This window comes from Balaenoptera acutorostrata, chromosome 10 (assembly GCF_949987535.1).
Source record: "Balaenoptera acutorostrata chromosome 10, mBalAcu1.1, whole genome shotgun sequence".
In the NCBI taxonomy this organism is placed as follows: Eukaryota; Metazoa; Chordata; class Mammalia; order Artiodactyla; family Balaenopteridae; genus Balaenoptera; species Balaenoptera acutorostrata.
In genome coordinates, this window is record NC_080073.1 from 85221247 (window position 1) to 85244622 (window position 23376).

The 23376-nt window shown below is 40.4% G+C and overlaps 2 protein-coding genes across 2 annotated transcripts in view; both read left to right on the forward strand.

Moving 5' to 3' along the window:
* The window catches only part of LOC130704534 (zinc finger and SCAN domain-containing protein 23), a 33530-nt gene extending 32520 nt beyond the window's left edge, over window positions 1-1010 (forward strand). The window contains exon 5 of the mRNA XM_057554195.1: window positions 889-1010. The gene's annotated coding sequence lies outside the window, so the exon portion shown is untranslated. The remainder of the gene's footprint in view (window positions 1-888) is intronic.
* Window positions 1-23161, forward strand: part of LOC102999721 (zinc finger and SCAN domain-containing protein 12) — a 43068-nt gene extending 19907 nt beyond the window's left edge. The window contains exons 6-8 of the mRNA XM_057555775.1: window positions 18990-19381; window positions 20189-20339; window positions 20874-23161. Coding sequence (XP_057411758.1) covers window positions 18990-19381; window positions 20189-20339; window positions 20874-21649 — 1319 coding nt within the window. The 3' untranslated portion in view covers window positions 21650-23161. The remainder of the gene's footprint in view (window positions 1-18989; window positions 19382-20188; window positions 20340-20873) is intronic.
* The last annotated feature ends 215 nt before the right edge of the window (window positions 23162-23376 follow it).

The window sequence follows — 23376 nt, forward strand, 5'->3', positions numbered from 1 at the left end:
CCCAGCCTCGGAGCGCAGGCCCTTGTAGTTACCTGACCTAGCTGCCCGAGCCTGCGCTGCTCAGCAGGGGCGGGGATGCTGCCAGGCAACCACGGAGAGGAGAGAACCTCCAGATTCCTAAAGGAGACCTAAGGGTGAGGCATTGTTGACAGCCGCAGGCCTAGAACTGCGAGCTCTTTCGGCCTTTGGGTCGTAGGTGGTGGTGGTAGCGGGTTCATGGACTCAGGCTTCGACTCAGTGTGTGATCCGGCCCTTTAGGGACTCCGGTGAAGTTCAGTCGGACGAATTGAGTTGCAGGCGAAAGTTAAAGATGGCTTCCACGTCCTGAGTTGTCATAGGTTATTGGGGCTGTTGAGAAAAAGACGAAGGTCTGGAATCCCAATTTGGTAAAAGGAAAGTTGGGCTCCTTTGAGATGATCCCACTCATGACTCCCTAGAATAAGTCGGAACACAAGGAACGACATAGAATCCACTTGTTTGACTTTTAGAAAATTACTTAATCCCTCCGTGCCTCAGTATCATTCATCTGTAAGTGGAATGATAAAATCTGCTTAGATGAGTAAATTCACAGTCAGTTTTCAATAAATATTAGCCGTTATTTTCTGATCTCTAACGTTCTTTACCATTTGGGATTCTTAGAAGGGGAGAACCAAAGGGAAGAGGGTCATGGTCTTTCTCTCAAGCTTTATTAACTTAAACTAGGAAGTAAGAGATTATAGCAGATAGTGTTTACTAATAATTTGCAGTCACTCCCACTCTGTCTTCTAATTTTTTAAGCTTTCTGACAGAGTTCCTTTTTTATTTCAGTGCGTTGTCAGGTAAGTGAGTTCTTGGGTAAGAGCTAAATAAAATTTAGAGTTCTGTTAACAGTGTTGTTCTATGCCTCAGGAAGAAGACTAGCTACAAGGATATACTTCTGAAAAATCAGTGTGAACCCCAAGCTGGAGTGAATCTTCTCCTGAGCTCGCTTATTCCAGAATGGCAGTCTTCTTGCAGGAAAGATCTCTAATAGTGACTGATGGTAGAGGGAGAGGGCTGTGCCTGGGACCAAGAATCAGACTGGCAAAACAAAATCTTCCTTCCAACTTTAAGTTGTTGCTACCAGGAAATAGATACTTGGACCTCACAGGGCTGTCAGAAGACTCGGGGAGCTCTGCCCACAGATGCTGAGACCAGAAATACAGACCAAGGAGCAGGTGCTGAAGCAGGTCCTGACCTCTGCCTGTAGAGCTGCAGACCTAAGGAGGATAATATCATTCAGAATGTAGAGAAGAGGCATCAGTTATGCTAGAAAGGTTGAAGAGACAGCTTGAAGGACAAGCCATCAGGTGGGAAAGGTGGGGAGGATCATTTATGGCTTGACTAGTGAAAGGCTTCAGGAATAGAACAGAAAGCAGCAAAACAACTTTAGGATCCACCAGATGTCTCTGGAGCCATAACCCAGTATCTCCCTCATGGGCTTTAATTCCGCCGGGTATTCATGTACACCTCTGGAATCTTCTCTACCTATATTGTTTTTTGTTGTTGTTGTTATTTGGGTGTTTTTACTGAAGGATAGCTTCAAATTCAATTTTCCAAGACCATCTTCATCCATTGCTTTTAGGGCCCAGATAGAACAAGGATAGAACAAGGTATGCTTATGGCAAGATAGTACCCTGGAATCAAAAGGTGTCAGGTCCAGTCTGTTAAGACCCTACCTTAGTTTAACTCTCATGTTATTGCCTTATGAAATGGAAAGCAGATGAGAAAGAATGTCTGCAGAGAAAGAAGACATCCTTGAAAAGAAGGTTTTTAGAACTCTTGTTAGTGTTCTTTCCCTGGAAACCTTGCCCCTACCCGTCTCTTTGCCCAATTCTTTAGGTAGAAACTCTGAGTAATATTTGGGAGGTGTCTGTGTTTTGTTTTGTTATTGTTTTGACTTATTCAACTCCTTTAGCTTTAAAATGTTTTTCTTCTTATCTTTTAATCCTGAATATTAACTGAAAAAATTATTTTCCCCACTGTTATTTTTCCAGTTTACTAATTTCCCCACATCAAAATAGTATGCATTTTGAAACTGATCTACCTATTGCTTCAAGTTAACTTTTATTATATGCCATTGTTTGTTGATCCATTTAACAAACATTTATGGAGCATTTTGTTTGTCTATACTAGTGGCCTAGGTACATTCATTTGGTGTAAATGGTACTTTTAACTACGCTTTAGCAAATTAAAATTTCTCTTGGTCTCATGATATTCCCTTTTTTTCACCTCCAGATTCAAACTGACCGCCTCTTAACTTTTTTGATTATACCTTTTTGATTCTTTGTCACATTTTGTGAGAAAATTCTGTATGCTCTTCCAGTCTCTTTCTGTCCAGCTGTCTCTTCTCAAACTGGAACTTCACATGCCTTCTTGCATGCTTTTCAAAATTGAATTGGTAGTTTAGGGATACTGAAAAGGCATGCACTTTAGATAAAACTGGGTTTTATTTTGATCGCTGTTTCTCATCATAAGTCTCATGATCTCAGCAGAAGAGACAACTGACATTTGAATTGTCTGTGCATTTTTTTTAGATGGTGTTACTGAGAATGAAAATAAGGACTTGTCTCCAACACAAAAAAATTCTGAAGATGCTAAATCATGTGGGGGGAATCTGTAGAATTACAGCATCAATGCAGTAAGTTAGTAAAAGCTTTAGTTACTGGTGAGTAATTACTCAGCATTAGGAAGTACATACCAAAGAGAATGTCTTTGAGAGCAACACTTGGAAAAGCTTTTGTTTACAGTGGGTCCCTCCTTTCCCACTAGGAAATCCATCACAGGGGAAAATGCTATCAGTATAAGGAATGTGGGAAAGCCATATTTGACATAAGCCAAAGCAGCCTTATTTGATATCAGAAAATCCACATGAGCAAGAGACTGCATAAATGTGATGCAGGATGTAAGGATGCCTTTATTTATTCAGCATGGAAACCTTATAGAACCATATGTGAAGGAAGTAGGAAGGAAGGCCTTCACCCAAAAGTCAGGACTGACTGCACTAGAGACTCTACATAGGAGATAGATCTTACAAACGTGATGAATGTGGAAATGTTTTCCACGGAATCACCAGCATTATTCAGCATTGGAGAAATCACACTAAAGAAAAACTGACAGTGTGATGAGTATGGAAAAGTCTTCAGATAGAGGTTGGACCTTAGTAAACAGCAGTGAGTCCATATTAGGGAGGCTCTTTTAAATGAGAAGATTGTGGGAAGTTGTACGGACAGACATCAAACCTCAACAATAGTCTCCACGATATTGGAAAATTAATGTAAATGGGCAAGATGTATGGGGAATGGTTATCTTAAATTGCCCATTGTAGCCACTAAAAACATTCAATGAACGTCTCAAGTCACGAAAAGGAAAAGTCAGAAGTTCTTTTCGCTTCTCAAAGGAGTCTGTAAACATAAGCAACCAGGACTTTTGAAATTAAGATGTTTACCTGCATCCCTGGACTTGTGACACTATCTCTGAGATGATTATCTGTTTACTGGGGACATGTTATTTTCCCATGCCCACTCTAATCTCATATCTTAAATTCATTCAAGTGTAAACAATATTGTCTACTGTTTATTTTAACTATATATATATATATACACACACACACACACACACACACACACATACACATATATATATATTATTTTTATGGGCTAAATAGGCTTGTATGAGTATACCAGGGCATAAAAATGACATTATTAAAGTTTCAATAAACATAATGAAAGGATCCACATCACTGAATTGTTGGACGTTGGCTGCTTTCCTAGATTTGGCACTGCCTCTGTGTTCTCCCAACACAAGGCCATATAGGTGTCATTCACAGAGTATATATGTCCCAGATTTGGTTTTTTTTTTTTTAAGATAGAAAAAGAGGGCTTCCCTGGTGGTGCAGTGGTTAAGAATCCGCCTGCCAATGCAGGGGGACACAGGTTCGAGCCCTGATCCGGGAAGATCCCACATGCTGCGGAGCAACTAAGCCCATGAGCCATACCTACTGAGCCTGTGCTCTAGAGCCCGTGTGCTCTAGAGCCGGTGTGCTCTAGAGCCGGTGTGCCTAGAGCCCGTGCTCCGCAACAAGAGAAGCCATCGCAATGAGAAACCTGTGCACTGCAATGAAGAGTAGCCCCTGCTCACCGCAACTAATGAAAGCCCGTGTGCAGCAACAAAAGACCCAACGCAGCCTAAATAAATAAATAATAAAATAAATAAATATATTAAAAAAAAGATATTTCACATATAGCTTATTGACAGATAATAATAGAGGTATTTTCCCTTATAGGTAACACATAATATCCTGAAGGCTAATACTTTAAGTAATTTGTTTATTATTATTTTCAGTTCTAAAACCTACAGGCTAAAAGAGGAAAGAATCTTTTAGAAGCTCTTCTTCAGCAAATTGGCAATGTAGCCCAATCTCTATGAAAATGAGGCCTATGGATTTTATAGTAGGTCACTAAATATAGGAACCACAGATTTCAAAACTTTGCAATGATTGTTTCACAATTAGGAGTTTATATCTGCTGTATATGCCTAAATTTTCTGAATAGGTATTACGGTCACTATTTTAAAAGATGGATTGTGTTCTATAAAAGGATTTTTCAGCATCCATAGAAACTACATTATTTTTTTCCCTTAATTTTATTATCTTGTATTACATGAAAGACTTTCCTGACATTGAACCAATCTTGCATTCCTGGAATAAATTTCACTTAGGCATGGTGTTTTCTTCATGTGTTTATGGGTTCTACTTGCTAATATTTTATTTAGTACATTTTAATTCAATATTTATGTAAAACTGGTCTGTAATTTTCTGTATTTTTCAGGTTCAGGTTTCGATTTTACTTGCATCACAGAAAGGACTAAGTTTTTATTTTTTAATGTTCTAGAACAATTTGTAAAGCATTGAAATTATCTGGTTTTTGAAAGTTGAATTCTGATGTGAAACCATCTGGGCTGGGTACTTTTTTGTGGGATAGTTCCGTGGTAACTTTTTTCTATTTCTTCTACAAAAATGGTCTATTTAGGCTATTTATAATGGGAGTCAATTCTGATAATCTATTATTTGCTTAGAAAAATATCCATTCTGTCTAGACTTTCAAGTTACTTGCCTAAAATCTGCAGTATAATCTGTTATGACTTTTTAAACAGTTTTATTGAGGGAAATTGATACACAGTAAACTGCACAAGTATATGATTGAACATGGCAGGTTTTTTGTTTTTTTGTTTGGTTAAGGTAACATTGGTTTATAACATAGTATGTTTCATGTGTACAACATTATATTTCTACTTCTGTATACCCTACAGCATGCTCACCACCAAAAATTTAGTTTCCATCCATCACCATATTGTTGATCCCCTTTCACCCTCTTGTCAGCCCCTTCCCCTCTGGTAACCACTATTCTGTTCTCCATATTTACATGTTTGATTTTGTTTGGTTTGGTTTGTTCATTTATTTTGTGTTTTGGGGGTTTCTTCGGTTTTTATATTTCACAGATGAGTGAAATCATATGATATTTGTCTTTTTCCATCTGGCTTATTTCACTTAGCATACTACAAATGACAAGATTTCATCTTTTTCAATAGCTGAGTTGTATTCTATCATGTATATATATACCACATCTTCCTTATCCATTCATCTGTTGAGCTCTTAGGTATCTTAGCTACTGTAAATAAATGCTACAATGAACGTAGGGGTGCATATATCTTTTCAAATTAGTGTTTTCATATTCTTTGGGTAAATAACCAGAAGTGGGATAGCTGGATCATATGGTGGTTCTATTAATATTTTGAGGAATCTTCATACTGTCTTCCATAGGGACTGCACCAATTTACATTCCCACCGACAGAGCACAAGGGCTCCCTTTTCTCCACATCCTTGCCAACACTTGTTATTTCTTGTCTTTTTAATAATAGCCATCTTGGGGCTTCCTTCGTGGTGCAGTGGTTAAGAATCCGCCTGCCAATGCAGGGGACACGGGTTCGAGCCCTGGTCCGGGAAGATCCTACATGCCGCAGGGCAACTAAGCCCTTGCGCCACAAGTACTGAACCTGCACTCTAGAGCACGCGTGCCACAACTACTGGAGCCCGTGCTCCGCAACAAGAGAAACACCACAATGCGAAGCCTGCACGCCACAGCGAAGAGTAGCCCCTGCTCAACGCAAAAGAAAGCCCGCGTGCAGCAATGAAGACCTAATGCAGCCAAGAATAAATAAATAAATTTATTTTAAAAATAATAATGATAGCCATCCTAACAGGCATGAGGTGATAGCTCACTGTGGTTTTTTTTTTTAAACATCTTTATTGAAGTATAATTGCCTTACAATAGTGTGTTAGCTTCTGCTTTATAACAAAGTGAATCAGTTATACATATACAATATGTTCCCATTTCTCTTCCCTCTTGCATCTCCCTCCCTCCCACCCTCCCCATCCCACCCCTCTAGGTGGTCACAAAGCACCGAGCTGATCTCCCTGTGCTATGAGGCTGCTTCCCACTAGTTATCTATTTTACATTTGGTAGTGTATATATGTCCATGACACTCTCTTACCCTGTCACATCTCACCCCACCCCCTCCCCATATCCTCAAGTCCATTCTCTAGTAGGTCTGTGTCTTTATTCCCGTCTTGCCACTAGGTTCTTCATGGCCTTTTTTTTTTCCCTTAGATTCCGTATATATGTGTTAGCATACTGTATTTGTTTTTCTCTTTCTGACTTACTTCACTCTGTATGACAGACTCTAACTCCATCCACCTCATTACAAATACCTCCATTTCATTTCTTTTTATCGCTGAGTAATATTCCATTGTATATATGTGCCACATCTTCTTTATCCATTCATCCGATGATGGACACTTAGGTTGCTTCCATGTCCTGGCTATTGTAAATAGAGCTGCAATGAACATTTTGGTACATGACTCTTTTTGAATTATGGTTTTCTCAGGGTATATGCCCAGTAGTGGGATTGCTGGGTCGTATGGTAGTTCTATTTTTAGTTTTTTTAAGGAACCTCCATACTGTTCTCCATAGTGGCTGCATCAATTTACATTCCCACCAACAGTGCAAGAGTGTTCCCTTTTCTCCACACCCTCTCCAGCATTTATTGTTTGTAGATTTTTTGATGATGGCCATTCTGACCGGTGTGAGATGATACCTCATTGTAGTTTTGATTTGCATTTCTCTAATGATTAATGATGTTGAGCATTCTTTCATGTGTCTGTTGGCCATCTGTATATCTTCTTAGGAGAAATGTCTATTTAGGTCTTCTGCCCATTTTTGGATTGGGTTGTTTGTTTTTTTGTTATTGAGCTGCATGAGCTGCTTGTAAATCTTGGAGATTAATCCTTTGTCAGTTGCTTCATTTGCAAATATTTTCTCCCATTCTGAGGGTTGTCTTTTGGTCTTGTTTATGGTTTCCTTTGCTGTGCAAAAGCTTTGAAGTTTCATTAGGTCCCATTTGTTTATTTGTGTTTTTATTTCCATTTCTCTAGGAGGTGGGTCAAAAAGGATCTTGCTGTGATGTATGTCATAGAGTGTTCTGCCTATGTTTTCCTCTGAGTTTGATAGTGTCTGGCTTTACACTTAGGTCTTTAATCCATTTTGAGTTTATTTTTGTGTATGGTGTCAGGGAGTGTTCTAATTTCATACTTTTACATGTACCTGTCCAATTTTCCCAGCACCTATATTTTCTTAATATATCAAAGTAAATTGCAAACATCAAGCAGTATACTTCCCCCTAAATATAATACTTCAGTGTGCATGTCATTAGCTAGATTTCAATATTTGTTCATAGCTCTTTTCTTCTGAGGTAAAATTATGTATAATAAAATGTATTACCTTAATTGTACATTCTTTGAGTTTTCATAAATGCATGCCCCTGTGTAATCCAAACCTCTATCGAGGTTAGAAATAAGTCATTTTATCTACAATTTGGAAAGACATTTTGGTATGATTTAAGGAACAAATGATAAATTTTGAAATAAAGATAATTTATTAAAGAACGGAGAAAATTCAAATTAAAAGGATGTAATGTGAGAAACAAAAGCAATAAAGATATTGAATGAAATAAACAGATTTTTGTTCTGATATAAAGAATCAAGTTATAACAAAACAAATTTCAGATTACATGAAAACAGTAATTCAATAAGAGGAAAGCTAAATATTGAATGAAATAATAAATCGGCTCTTGGATTGTTCAATAATCTAATTAATGAAGAGCAGTGTATCACTGAACACAGTGAAAAGAGATTTAAATTTCTTGCACATTTGACATAAAATACTGACACGATGTCTGCTACTGACACTGAGGACATCAAAACAATCTAGTTAATGTGTCATCGATATGAGAGTCTCAGATTAGTCCTCATACAAAAAACTTAAAACATCCTAAAATCTTGTAGCTCATAATTGAAAGAAACTTGATAGAGGTTTACCCAAATATCAACAATTTAAAATGTTTTTTTTTTAATTAATTAATTAAGTTTTGGCTGCGTTGGGTCTTTGTTGCTGCATGCGGGCTTTTCTCTAGTTGTGGCTGGCGGGGGCTACTCTTCGTTGCGGTGCGCGGGCTTCTCATTGCGGTGGCTTCTCTTGTTGTGGCGCACAGGCTCTAGGCGCGCGGGCTTCAGTAGTTGTGGCTCGCAGGCTTAGTTGCTCCTCGGCATGTGGGATCTTCCCGGGCCAGGGCTCGAACCCGTGTCCCCTGCATTGGCAGGCGGATTCTCAACCACTGAGCCACCAGGGAAGCCCTAAAAAGTTTTTGATGAGTTATGCTAGAGGATAGACTTTGCTACATTATCTTTTCATTCTTTCTAGAAAAATTTAAATTACAAAATTAACATTAAAAGACAGTCCAAGAATATAAAGCCAACAATTTAGGAAAAAATTATTATAGAAGTGCATCAGGCAGTTAATTAATAAAAATATTTTATTATTTTTCTGACTTTCATGTTTGCGATGCTTTTAAGACTTTAAAATTTGTAATACGTGATTTTCCATTCCAAATCTCCATTTTCATACCTATGTTTCACCCAAATTATATATATTAGATCTTGCACTGTCTACATTTCTTTTATAAGCTTCTTGAGGGTCAAGATCTGTGTTCATTATTTTTTTTTTTTTTTTTTTTTTATTTATGGCTGTGTTGGGTCTTCGTTTCTGTGTGAGGGCTTTCTCCAGTTGTGGCAAGCGGGGGCCACTCTTCATCGCGGTGCGCGGGCCTCTCACTATCGCGGCCTCTCTTCTTGCGGAGCACAGGCTCCAGACGCGCTGGCTCAGTAATTATGGCTCACGGGCCCAGTTGCTCCGCGGCATGTGGGATCTTCCCAGACCAGGGTTTGAACCCGTGTCCCCTGCATTGGCAGGCAGATTCTCAACCACTGCGCCACCAGGGAAGCCCCATGTGTTCATTATTATTATATCCAGTCCTTAGAGGAAACCCTTGGCACAAAGAATGCATTCAAAGAGAATTTGTTAAATGAATGGATAAAAAAATAAATTCAACCTCTTAACATATATTATCTATCCCCTTCTCTCCACTACTGTGGCTACTGCCTTGATTCAGGCCCTCACTATACCTACCCTGGATTCTTGCAGTTGTCTCCTAACTGGTCTACCTGCCTGTAATCTCAAATCCTTCCAGTCTACCCGCCACACTGCTGCCATGGTAACATTTCTAGGGGCAAATCGGATCATATCTGCCCAAACTCTCTGGTTAGGGATCCAGGAACAGTAAGTGCAGGTGCCCCCTGCTGTATATTCCGTTCTCCAGCCATCGTGATTTGCCCAATTTTCTGGATGACCAAAGTATCTCACCCCATTCCTGATTTTATTCTTTTATTCCATCTCCGGACATTCCTTTCTCTTGTTCTATTCCCCTTGTATTAAATACGAGGGCAAACTCCTACAGTTTCCTGATCTGCTCCATTAGTTTTCCTCTTTGGCCTAATACATACATTTATCTTCTAAATACTTCCACGGCATTTACTATGGTCCAGGGACTATCCTAATCGATTTACAAACATTTACTTCATTTTTATTTCATTTCACATACAAATCAGTTGTATGTAGTTACTTGTTTCTGTCCCCGTGTCTCCTTCTAGACTGCGATTCTAGAAAACAGAGGTTGAGAGTTAAAAATGAACAAACAAAAAACCCCAACAACTACCATCTCTCCTTTGTGGTGTCAAAGGGACCAAAGTTAGGAGATCGCCTCAGGAAGCAATGGGCGGTTAAGTACCAGACTGGAGGAACTATGAAGTCCCTTTCGGCCCTAACATTTTTCATTGCTATGACCATCTGATTCCCAGATGCCGGGAGCCACTCCGTACAGAAATCTCGCTGGGTTTCCCCGCCTCGGGCTGAATTTCTGGTTCCGAGCCTTGTAATGAGGCAGTCATAAAGTGCATCAACCTCCGGAGCTCCTAGAGAGAACAAGATCGCGGAAAGGGCTGCTTGGCTTCAGCGACGGGGCTCGGAACGATGACGCACTTCCGGCCTTTGTTGTTTGTCGGTTGTACGGGCGCTGCCGCCCGCGCCACGGATCCGAAGTTCCCGGGACCCCGAAGGTGAGTCCCAGGCCCCTCGTCCCGACCCTCCCGCCCCGGGAAGATTAAAGTCGGTGACTTGGGGTAGACAGGGAGGGGACGTCTGCGCGGGCGTGGCCCCGCCATCCTCTCGCCGTCTCCTCGACACAGGGCTGAAGCCCCAGTGGAGTAGAAGGAGGTCCCGCCCCTGCCCAGGCGGGGCTTTGTGGTCTTGAGCGGAGGTGGGGAGGTGGAGGAGGAGCGTCCGACTGGGAGTCTCGCTCCCTGTCAAAAGCCCGACTCCGTATATACCCATCACTTTTATTTAACAAGTGTTAACATTATACAGTATTTATCGCATCTATTTTTTCTTTAAGTGTTTCGAAATAAATTACAAGCATCATGACTTGTCACCCCTAAATAGTTTCGTATGTGCATCTCTGAAAATTAAGGACATTTTACATACACAAATCATAACCCCAATATCAACACACCCAACTAAACCTAAGCGCATTCCCTAGTATTGCCTGACACCTGCTTCATATTCAGATTTCCCCTCGTTGTCCTACAAATGTTTTTTGCAGTTGGTTTGTACCAACTAGGATCCAGTTAAAGACCATTCGTTGCATGTAGTTAAGTCTCTTAATTTAAAACAGCCCTATCCTTCCCCTCCCTTCTTCCCATCCTATTGCCTGGTTGAAGGACTTGCCAGTCGTCCCGTAGAGTATCTTCATTTCCGGATTTGCCTGTTTCCTTGTGGTATTTAAGTTGTTCCTCTTTTCCTTGCCTTTGTCATCAGTTTTCCTTTGGAATTTATTTTGCAACACAGGTGGTTTATGATTTTCATTATCTCTTCGTTGTGCTGATGTGCTAGTATGCTGAAGCTAATAAGAAAAACGCGTGGGAATTCCCTGGCAGTCAGTGTTTAGGACTCCGCGCTTCCATCGCAGGGGTCGCGGGTTCGATCCCTGGTCAGGGAACTAAGATCCCGCAAGCCGCGGGGCGCTGCCAGAAAAAAAAAAAAGGAAAGAAAGGAAAACGCTCTTTACGCCACGTCATGTTTTAATTTTTTTAGTTCAATTAAGGGAGATGAGGACACATCAAATTCTGCAATTGTATCACTCTTTTATCATGCGTTTGTTGCCTGACACGTAATAGGCACTTAGTAAATATTTTTGAAGTGAATTCCTTTGTGGGTTACAGGTAATGCACGGAATTTAGGATGAGTTGTCCTACTTCCTCCAGGAGTGTACCTTATACACATCTTCGAGATTATGGCTTTTATTTCATTCTATTATAATTTTATCTCCATGAGTTATAAACTCCTGTGTATACCCAGCTCTTAGCACAGCTCCATAAATATCTGTCCAAAGACCGAAGCACTTTTTTCAAACAAAAGTTAAGCTGTTTTGCCTTTCAGTTGTATTTTTCAAAGTTAAATTAATTTGATGAATACATTAACATTATACCTAAGTGGCAGTCTTTTGGATCCAGTGCAATAGCCTCCACCACCACGCTTTCAACTTTTGCCTTTTCTGCCTCCACTCTCTTGCCTCCGCCTTCATTCCCTCAGCTCGCCTACCATCCAGTAGCAGAGCTTCTTAAAACGTAAACCCGGTCTTGTCACTTACCTTCCTAAAAGCCTTCAGTGGCTTTCCAGTGTAATTAGAATTAAAAAATAAACTCCTGTGCCCTGCATGATCTGGCTTGTCTTATCAGCCTAATTTTTGCCACTCTCCTCTCACATGGCTGTAGGCACTCTGCCTCCTTTCATTGTTTTGACCACACCATGCCCTGCCTCAGGGCTTTTGAACAGTTCTCCCCCCTGTCCCCCACCTCTACTCTGCAGGGCTCACTCCTTTTTGTTCTTAAGGGCTCACCTCTCACCATCCTATCTTAATAGGTCCTCCATTTATTTGATAACTCAGTGTCTTCCCCATTAGAATGAAAGCTCTAGCAACACAGAGACTGGTTCTCTCTGGAACACAGCCAGGAAGCAGGACAGCAGAGGAAATCAAATAGGAAAACTTTGGTTAATGTAAATGGCAATAAATTTATTGACTATGTTTTAAAAATACAAGAGTCTTAAACCATTTATAGAATTTAATTTCTTTCAGTTGTAGAACTGAAGTCCCTGGTAGGACCAAGGTCTCCCTTTCCTTGCTGGCTGCCACTGTGGGACTGGTCTCAGCTTCTTTTTTTTTTTTTTTTTTTTAAGATTTTTAGAAATTTCATGTAATTGGTCTCAGCTTCTTGAGGCTGCCTGCATTCCTTTACTGGTGGCTCCCTCCATCAGCAAGTCAGCAATTGTGTATCTAATCCTTCTCATGCTTCAAATCTCTGACTTCGTCTTCTGCTACCAGCCAGAGAAAACTCTGCTGTTAAAGGAGTTATGTAGTAGGTTAGGCCCACCTAGAGGTCTCCTAAGGTCAAGTGATTGGTACCTTAATTACATCTTTTTTTTTTTTTTAAATTAGTCTTTTGATTGTTTTGTAAGAACCACTAATTGACATTAGGGAAGATGGAAATTTAAATTTATTTATTTTTATTGTTATTATTTTATTAAATTATTTATTTATTTATTTATTTTTGGCTGTGTTGGGTCTTCGTTTCTGTGCGAGGGCTTTCTCTAGTTGCGGCAAGCGGGGGCCACTCCTCATCGCGGTGCGTGGGCCTCCCACTATCGCGGCCTCTCTTGTTGCGGAGCACAGGCCCCAGAAGCACAGGCTCAGTAGCTGTGGCTCACGGGCCCAGTTGCTCCGCGGCATGTGGGATCCTCCCAGACCAGGGCTTGAACCCGTGTCCCCTGCATTGGCAGGCAGAGTCTCAACCACTGCGCCACCAGGGAAGCATCTTAATTACACCTTTTATCATGTAAACTAATAATCTTAAGTGACATGATGACAGTCATAGAGGACGGAGATCATGTGACGATCTTAGAATTCTGCCTACCACAGTTCCACTGTTTGTTTATCCTGCAGTTGATGGACATTTGGGTTGTTTCTAATTTGGAGCTATTTTGAATAAAGCTGCTCTGAACATTCCTGTAGTTTTAGCTTTTAGTGTACGTAAGCACTTGTTTCCTTGGGGAATATATCCAAGAGTGGAATTACTAGGTCATGGCGTACACATATGTTCAGCTTGTCAAAGAATGATGAGACCATCACTCAATATCTGAAATGAAAAGACAGCTGGAGAGAGATCCTGACTAGGAACAGTCCTCACTAGGTACAGAAGAGATTGCTGCTCTTACACAGGCGTTTTGAGAAGCATGGAGTTCGGTGGGCTGACATCATCTCTGGGGGCTTGGTTTCATGGGACAAACTGTTGTTGATTAGTTGGCTCTCAGAGCTGTGTTTATTGGAACGAGTCATTACGGATTGGCTGATTTTCAAAAGCTATGGGTTACCACTAATTGATGGACTTACAAAAACATGTTCTCTGAAGTGAATTGTTGATTGATTGAACAGACCAGTTCAGGGCTACATTTTTTTTTTAAATTCATTTTTATTGGAGTATAGTTGCTTTACAATGTTGTGTTAGTTTCTCCTGTGCAGCAAAGTGAATCAGCTGTACGTATACATATATCCCCTCTTTTTTGGATTTCCTTCCCATTTAGGTCAGTTCTGGGCTACTTGATACCACAGCTGCAGAACTTTTTTTATTCTCAAGCTTTAAGAGATAGTTCTAAAGAATTTTCCAAAGTGGTTGTACCCATTAAACTATCATATTAATGTATGAGAGTTCCATTTGCTCCAATTCCTTGCTGATTTACCCTTAAATTATAAGATGTGTATTTACTTTTAGAATTTTTTTTAATGAGGTCTGTTGTTCAGTATTTCTATTCTCCTGACAAACCTTAATACACTCTTTCTACTGAATTGACCATCTACCACATCTTGTTATTATAAAGAATTTTAGTTTTATATTCTTCCCCTTTTGCGTAGTAAAACATTCTCATGTAAAAAAAATGTAATAAGGGTTATCCATTGAAAAATTCCACATCATGCCTGCTCCCAACCACTCATTTCCCATTCCCAGAGATAGGTAATGTTGCTTGGGTATCCAATATATATATATATTTTTTCCTTTTTAAAATACAACTGATAATATTTTCACAGTGGTTCTTCACCTTGCTTTTTTCACTAAATGTATCTTGCATTTAGTGAAAAATAGTCAATTCTTTCATATCTGTACATAAAGAGTTTCCTCATTTTTAAAAACTGCATAGTAGTAGTCCAATATATGGATTACTCTAATTTATTTAACCAGTCCTATATTGGTGGACATTTAGGTTGTTTCCAACCTTTTGCCTCACAAACAGTGCTACAGTAAATAACCTTTTATGTACATCATTTTACATGTGAATGAATATATTTACAGGAGGTTTTTTTTTCCATAATCATTTAAATTTATTGCCATATTTTGTCAGTTTTTGGACTTATGTTGTTTTCTCTGTTTCATACCTTCTCTCTGAGTTCACTTTTGTTTGCTGAACTACATCCTTTAGTTACTCTCTTAGGAAGGTTCGTGGGTTGTAAATGGCTTCATTTTGCTCTATTTATTTATTTTTGGCTGGGGGTAAATTCTGTGTGTCAACAGTCATTTCCCCACTCTGCCTTCTGAAATCCATTAATGAGCACTTTGCTGTGTTTCCTTTGTAGGTAATCTGTCTCTTTTCCTCTGGTAGCTTTTAAGATTGTCTCTTTATCCTCAATAGGCTGCAGTTTCACTATATTATGTCTAGGTGTGCACTCTTGATCTGAGAAGTCAGGCCTTCATTTCTGGAAAATTCTTAATTTTTTTTCTCAACTATTATTTCTCAGTCATTCACTACATTCTCATCTTCTGAAGCTCCTGTATATTAATGTTGTATTTTCTTAACATTTTATATATACAGTATGTATATATATTTAGGTATTATATATGTGTATATATATGACAGAGCAGTTAAGAAGATATATATATGAAATATTCTCTCTTTCTTCTTAACTGCTCTTTCATATTTTTCATCTGCTGCATTCAGAGTAAAGCCTTCAGTATTGTCTTAAAAATCACTGTTGTTCTTCAGCTGTGTCCATTCTGTTGTTTATCCTCTAATGCATTTTAAATGTCAAAGTTTCTTCTAAATCCTAAGATTTCTCATTAGTCCTTTTTTATATCTACCCGATGTTGCATTTTTTGCCTGTTTTGGTTTCATTATCTCATGTATTTCTCAAAATCACTTATTTAAAAAATTCCTTGGACTATAAAATAAATTTCATATCAAGTGAATTTCTATTCTGATTTGTTGATTATTTTTCTTAGGGTTAGAGTTATTCATGCGTTTTAGAATTTAGTCTGTAGGTTTATTTTGTGTGGGCAGCTTTCTGTCTTAGATTTCTCTCTCTTCATTCAGCATTATATTTAAGACCCTTTCTGGAACTTACACCCAGTGTTTGAGTGTTGCTGCCCCAAGAAGTTCTTAGGGTGGGCAGATCTAGTATGGGGCCAGCAGCTTCAGGGCTTAGTTACTGAAGATGAGACTGGTCCTGTCCCTTGGCCACTGGGTCCATAGTTTCTGATAAAGCCGTAGCCTGAGTCAGTAGCCTACAGTCTTTTTTTTTTTTTCCTACCCCCTTTCATGAGTGTGGAAGTCCACTGAAGCCTCTAGCATCAGAAAATATTTCTTCCAAGATTTTCAACAGTCTACTGCATTTGGCCTGTGAATTCAATGGTTTATTTTGTTGGGTCTATTTCCTCTATAAAAAGAGGATATTCACCTTATTAATACTGCTTTGCTAATAATACCTGGTAATTTTTTAATGTTTAGCAATTGCTATGGGCCAGGTACTGTGCTAAGTTTTTCATATGCATTACCTTATATAATTATCACAGTTCTGTGAGAGGGGTGCTTTGGTCAGTCTCATTTTAGAAAGGCCACATGATTTGAACATTAGTCTCTACCTTGCAGTGCTTCTCTAAAGATGATTTTAAAGAACTCAGTCCATTCAGTTTATCAGATGTGTATCAAGTACAAGAGGTGTCTGGGATCTGTAGCAGGTTGGGACATGGCTGGGAGAGGAGACAGGAGACAAGGGAGGACTAGCTGGGAACATAGGGTAACACATACAGATCCTGGGAGCAGAGGTGGCATAGGGGAGAATAGGAAGAGTGCATTTTCTCTGCCTTCTCCCTTCCCTGCCCTTGCCATGGCTTGATGAAAGGAAAAGGGACATAGATAGGGAGAATTCATTTATTTATCCAGAAAACAGGGATAAAGACAGAGTTCATGGTGGCACAAGATCAGGAGGTAAATCCTAAGTCCACCAACTGTGGGGAGAGCAGCACAGCAAATGCAGAGGCTGCCCCACCTGGGGCTTTGGGTCTGTGAGGGGTTGCCTGTGGTGCTCAAGAGAAAAACCTGATCACCATGGTTTCTCAGTAGCGTTCAGGTGCAGAACCTATAGTCACAGAACAATTTTTGCCACATTTTTAATAATAGTGGAATCCGATGTAAATTCATAAGAATTCTCAGGCTTACAGTCTTCCTGGACTGAAGACTCAACAAACCTGATACCCAGATGCTGCAGTAAGGAGTAAAAAAATAGAATTGATGCTGGACATGGACAAAGAATAAGACCCACAATCTTTGTAACGCTCTCTATTCTTAACACTACAACATAAGTTGATATGAATATTGTACTAAAGTCTGTCTCTCCCACTGCAAATCCCATAAAGGCAAGGACCAGGTCTGTTCCGTTTCACCACTTTGACCTAAGTGCCCACACTATGCCAGGCATCTGGTAGGCACATGATATTTGAATGAATGGAATAAATACATTTTCCCCCAATAAAGTATAACTGAGAAACTCTTCTCAGTTCTCTCAGACCTTAATGAGTCTATTAAAACAGGACTAAAGTTATATATAAAACTTAAATTCCACTGCTAAAGTAAACATTGTATCAGTGTAACCACCATTAAACCTCCCAACTTAAACTGCCACAATCCTACAGCATATTCTTACCATTTCCCTCCTGAATCTTACTTAGTATTCCTTTAAAATACAGGTCTAACTCTATGACAGTGAAATAAAAACCTTGATGACCCTCAGTTTTCCATATCGTAAAGTCTAAACATCTTAGCCTAGAGTTCAGGGTTGTTCTCTATTCCGATGAAATGCATCTTTCCAACCTCATCTCTTGTCATGCTTTTTCTCCCCACACCCTATACTCTGTAGTTCAGCCACCAGGACCCATTGCCTATCCTTAGAGTCACTGTGCAGTGTAACCTTAAATACCTTTGATTCTGTTGTTTGCTTGGCCTGTGATGTTGAATCTCCTCCCATCACCCTTTCTCTGCCTGACAAATTTCTGTTCGTTATTTTAGCCCTAATTCAAATGTACTTGCCCCTAAGCCACATTCTTTCACTGCTCCATACCCTGTCAGAATTATGTTTTTCCTGCTCATCACTCCCTAGGTATTCTGTTGAAGCCTCTATATACCACTCATCATTTGATATTATGGCTAGTTTTATATGTCCTGTTCTTCCCCTAAAGCTACCATATATTGACTATGAGGCTTTTAAATCACTAAAATTTATTTATTTATTTTCTTGGAATAAGTACTTTATTTGAAATGGCTCAACAATCAGAAAAAATACAGAAGGTATTATTTTCCTTCCTCTCTTATTCTGAGTTACCTAGTTCCCTCCCCAGAGGCCACCCCTCTGTATTAGTTTTTCATTGCTATAATAATGTGGTGTAACAATTACAAATCTTTGGCAGCATACAGCAATAAACATTTATTTAGCACATGAGTCTGGGGTTCAGCTCATAGGGACAGGGCTTACTTGTATATCTGCAGTCAGCTGTGAGTCCTCCAGGCAGCTCTGCAAATCTCAGCTAGGCTCACTTACATGTCTGGGGATTAGCTGGCTGTTAGCTGACCTAGGATGGTCTCATCTGCCCCTCTGGGGTGATTTGGCTCTGTCCTGCATGTTTCTTATCATCTGAAAGCCAGCATATCCTCCTAGCAATTGTAGCAGGCAAGGGCAAGCAAGCCCAATCACACAAGTACTTTTCAAGTCTAGCTTGTATCACACTTGCTAGTATCACACTGGCCAAGTCAAGTCATATGGCTGAGCCCAGAATCACAGTGGGAGGGCACAACAAAGTACATATCTACAGGGAAGGGTGAAGAATTGGGGTCAGTAATGTATTCTGCCATATGCCTTTTTTTTCCAATTTCTAAACGTACAGAAGTAAAATACTATATATACCTTTTATTAACATAAATGATAGCATAATACTTATTGTTCTTATACTTTGTTTTTTTTCCCCATTACTTTTTAATTTCCATTAAGACATAATTTTTCTCATCAGGTACATCCTCCTAAAGAAGGTTAAATCAGGGGATCTTAAATCAGTTACCCCTCTGCCTCAGGCTGGAGTGAGCCCTTCTAAGTTAATCCCAGAATGGCTTCAACAGGGGAACAGGATGGACTTAAGATTGTGAAGGTGGAGGAAGACCCTATCTGGGATCAAGGAACCTACCTTCAGGAGAGCAGCTTTTCTGGCCAGGAGGCCTCCCGCCAACTTTTTAGGCACTTTTGTTACCAAGAGACTCCTGGTCCCCGAGAAGCACTGAGCCGGCTCCGGGAACTCTGTCATCAGTGGCTGAGGCCAGACACACATACCAAGGAGCAAATCCTGGAGCTCCTGGTGCTGGAGCAGTTCCTGACTATCCTGCCCGAGGAGCTCCAGGCCTGGGTGCAGAAACACCATCCCGAGAGTGGGGAGGAGGCGGTGGCTGCAGTTGAAGATCTGGAGCGAGAGCTAAGTGAGCCAGAGAACCAGGTGAGAGGAGGAAGATAGGCTCCTGGACACAGAATATTAAATGAAGGGTGAAGTTCAGTGACCCAGGTTGGTTGGCTATAGCCTCATGTATTAGTTCTCTGTTGCTGGGTAACAAATTACCCCCCTCCCTAAGCTTTAATGGCTTGAAACAACAAATATTATCTCCCAGTTTCTGAGTCAGGGTTTTGGGAGCCACTTAGGAGGATCTCTCATAAGGTTGCTGTGAAGATGTCAACCAAGACTATAGTCCTCTGAAGACCTGACTGCGGCTGGTGGACCCACTTCCAAGATGGCTCACTCCCATTGTTGTTGGTAGGGGGCCTCGGTTCTTCACTGGCTGTTGGTGGGAGGTCTTTACCATGTGGGTTACTCCTTAGGGCTCATTGAGTGTCCTCACAACATGTCAGTTGGCTTCCCCAAGAGACAGACAGAGAAATAGAGAAAGAATAAGGATGAAGCCACATCCTTTTTACTACTTAGTCTCAGGAATTATATACCATCACTTCTGCCATATATTCTATTCAGTAGAAATGAGCCATTTTAAGTATAGCTGTCACTCAAGGGGAGAGGAATTAATGGAAGGAGCATCAAAGAACTTATGAACATATTTTAAACCACCATATCACGTTGGGCCACTCTTGTTCTCCCCCTTCTGCTTTTGGGTGTGGATTTAAACTCTGGGTCTTCCACTGTGCCATTGCTCTACAAAATGTCTCATATGGTTCCATATGATCTCTTTCATTGAGTATTAGCCTGGATTCCTGTAGTCCTCCTCTTATGAACCCAAATATACCTACCTGCCTTCAGGCCCCAGACTGTGAACACGGACATTCTGAAGTGCTCTCAGGGGATGCAGTACATTTGAAGGCCAAGCAGGAATCAACAGCTCTCCAGGTTCAGTCCATGGTGACACAGCTCAAATGTGAATCTTTTGGGCCCCACAAATTTGGAGAACAAGGTAAGGATTTCACAGGTCCATTCAGGGGATCTCTGGTGGTTCAGTATAGGGTAGTAAAGACTGTGGACTCTGGCACCAAATTGCCTGGGTTGGAATTTAAGCAGTGCTACTTAGAAGCTGTGTGACATTGGGCAGGTCAAGTAACCTTCCTGTGCCTTCAGTTTATGCAACTGTAAAAACGGAGATAATCATAGTATGGAGTCAGAGAGTCATTTGAAGATTTAATAAATTAATATACGTAAAACACTTAGAACAGTTCCTGCTTCCTAGTAAGCATTCCACAGTGCCTGCTTGCCTACATCCTCTCTGGAAGCCTCTCCTTCTCTGGGTGACCCCCTCCAGCCATTTCAGCAGGTGCTGATGACCCCTCACTCTGTTGGTCTCAATATCTCCATTTAGGTCTTCTTTACATTACACTGCCAGTTTTGGATTCCTAGAATGTGTGTGCTTGATATGGATCTTCCTGTTCCCCATCCTGTGGTTATACTCTTTCATGAAGGAAAGAGATGACGTTTGATCTATTTATTATTCTAGATGGTGAAACTGTACTTGAAAACCAGGACTTGGCATCAAAACAAGAAGTCTTAAAAGAAATGGGACATTTTGAGAATAGCAGACTCCAAAGAGATGTTCCTTTAGATTCTAAGTACAGAGAAACTTGTAAACGTGAGAGCAGGGTAGAAAAGCAGAGGGGACACCCCACTGGAGAGAGACGTCACAGGTGCAACGAATGTGGGAAAAGCTTTACCCAGAGTTCAGTTCTCATTCAGCACCAGAGAATCCACACTGGGGAGAAGCCATATGAATGTGAAGAATGTGGAAAGACCTTCAGCCAGAGGTCAGGCCTAGTTGAACATCAGCGGAGCCACACTGGAGAGAAACCCTATCAATGTAAGGATTGTGGGAAAGCCTTCAGTGCCAGCAATGGCCTCATCAGACACAGAAGGATCCACACAGGGGAAAAACCATATGAATGTGAAGAGTGTGGGAAAGCCTTCCGCCTGAGCTCATACCTTGTTCAGCATCAGAGGATACACACTGGAGAGAAGCGCTATCGCTGTAACGAGTGTGGTAAAGCCTTCAGTCAAAATGCGGGGCTTTTCCAGCATCTCCGAATCCACACTGGTGAGAAACCCTATCAATGCAGTCAGTGCAGTAAAAGCTTTAGTAGGCGAACACTCCTTATAAAGCATCAGAGAAGCCACACTGGAGAGAGACCATATGAGTGTGATGAGTGTGGGAAAGCCTTCAGTCATCATTGCAACCTCATTAGGCATTTTAGAATCCATACTGTTGCCAAACTGGACTAATCCCATGGACCACCAGGGCCCCTAAATGAGGTGAACTTGGAAAGTAGGATTTTCAAGTGGCTTATTTTGCTCTTATGAAATTTATTTTGCTTTGGAATGTGTGGCTTTTCTGCAGACCAGGTGCTGCTGTCTCCTGGGTGGATGACTGTTGGCAGTTGCTTGGCAACCTCCTTCTTCCCTATCCCTTGGTTCATTTCTAACGATTTCTCTTCAAGGGACCAAATCTTACCTGGAGATAAATTGGTATGGAGGGGCCATTATTGAGTAATATTTAATATTGAATAACTCTAAATGACTAGCAATTGTGTATACTTTTTTTTAAGATTGGATACATTCAAAAGATATTCAGAGATGAGTCTTTTTTTTTTGTAAAAGTGACATTTTAAACACAATTAAGATTTGGGGGAATAAGAATCATTCCCATGGGCTTCCCTGGTGGCGCAGTGGTTGAGAATCTGCCTGCTAATGCAGGGGACACGGGTTCGAGCCCTGGCCTGGGAAGATCCCACATGCCGCAGAGCGGCTGGGCCCGTGAGCCACAACTGCTGAGCCTGCGCGTCTGGAGCCTGTGCTCCGCAACGAGAGAGGCCCGCGCATCGCGATGAAGAGTGGCCCCCGCTTGCCACAACTGGAGAAAGCCCTCGCACAGAAACGAAGACCCAACACAGCCAAAATCAATCAATCAATCAATCAATCAAACATACGCATCTGATTCAAGATCCTCATTAAAAAAAAAAAAAAAAAAAGAATCATTCCCATTCCCATAGGATATCATTGCTACAGTCTCCCCAGGAATTTAATGGATGATTTCTTTGTTGCTTTCATCAGAATGGGTGGCAAACTCATTTATTAAGCAGCATTACCCATGGTGTGAAACCTATAGATTTGATGGTTTAGAAATCCATGTCCCATTTTGATATCTAACTCCAAATTCCCAGTGCAGGTCATTACCATATTAAGGTTTCCACTTTTGTTATAAATAACGAATAAGATGATACTTTAAAACCTTTTCAGTGTGCCTGTTTTATTCATAGCCTTTTCTGCCACTACCTTTTGAAGGCTAGTCAGCAACTTGGGAGGGCCATTGCGAGCAGCATCATTGTGACTCTGTCAAGAAAGGGAGCCTCTGACCTCGGGCAGCTTGCTGCTTAACTGGGGAGTCCAGCGTTCTCAGGCCATTTACTGTCAGGGTTAAACACACAAGTCTGGTACCACACTGTCTAGGTTCAATACCTGCCTCTGCATCTGTGAGCTGTGTGACTTTGGGCAGTTTAATTAAATGCCCCTATGCTACAGTCTCCCTGTCTATAAAATAGGGGATAAGAGGACCTTTCTCATAGGGAACATAAGAATAAATTAATACAAACTTGTAAAGCACTGAAAACATAACTCTCAACAAACGTGCACTATGATTTACATAAAGAAATAATACCATCTAATGAATGTAGGTGGAATTGTAAGTATCATGTTTGAACTAAATAGAATGTTAAATGGCTCTGCTGACAGTCTCATTATACTTTTCTCCACAGTCAAAATCTGAATCAGAATTTCAAAAGAAGGGAAATAAAAGTTCAACCTAAGAGTATACTGTACTAAATATGTCTTCAAAGTCTATTTTTAAAAAGTTAAAGAAGTCTATATATGTGTGTATATATGTATATGCATATGTATATACATTTGGTTTTCCTTATAGCTTAGGGACCATAACAACAACCAAAAAACTCTAA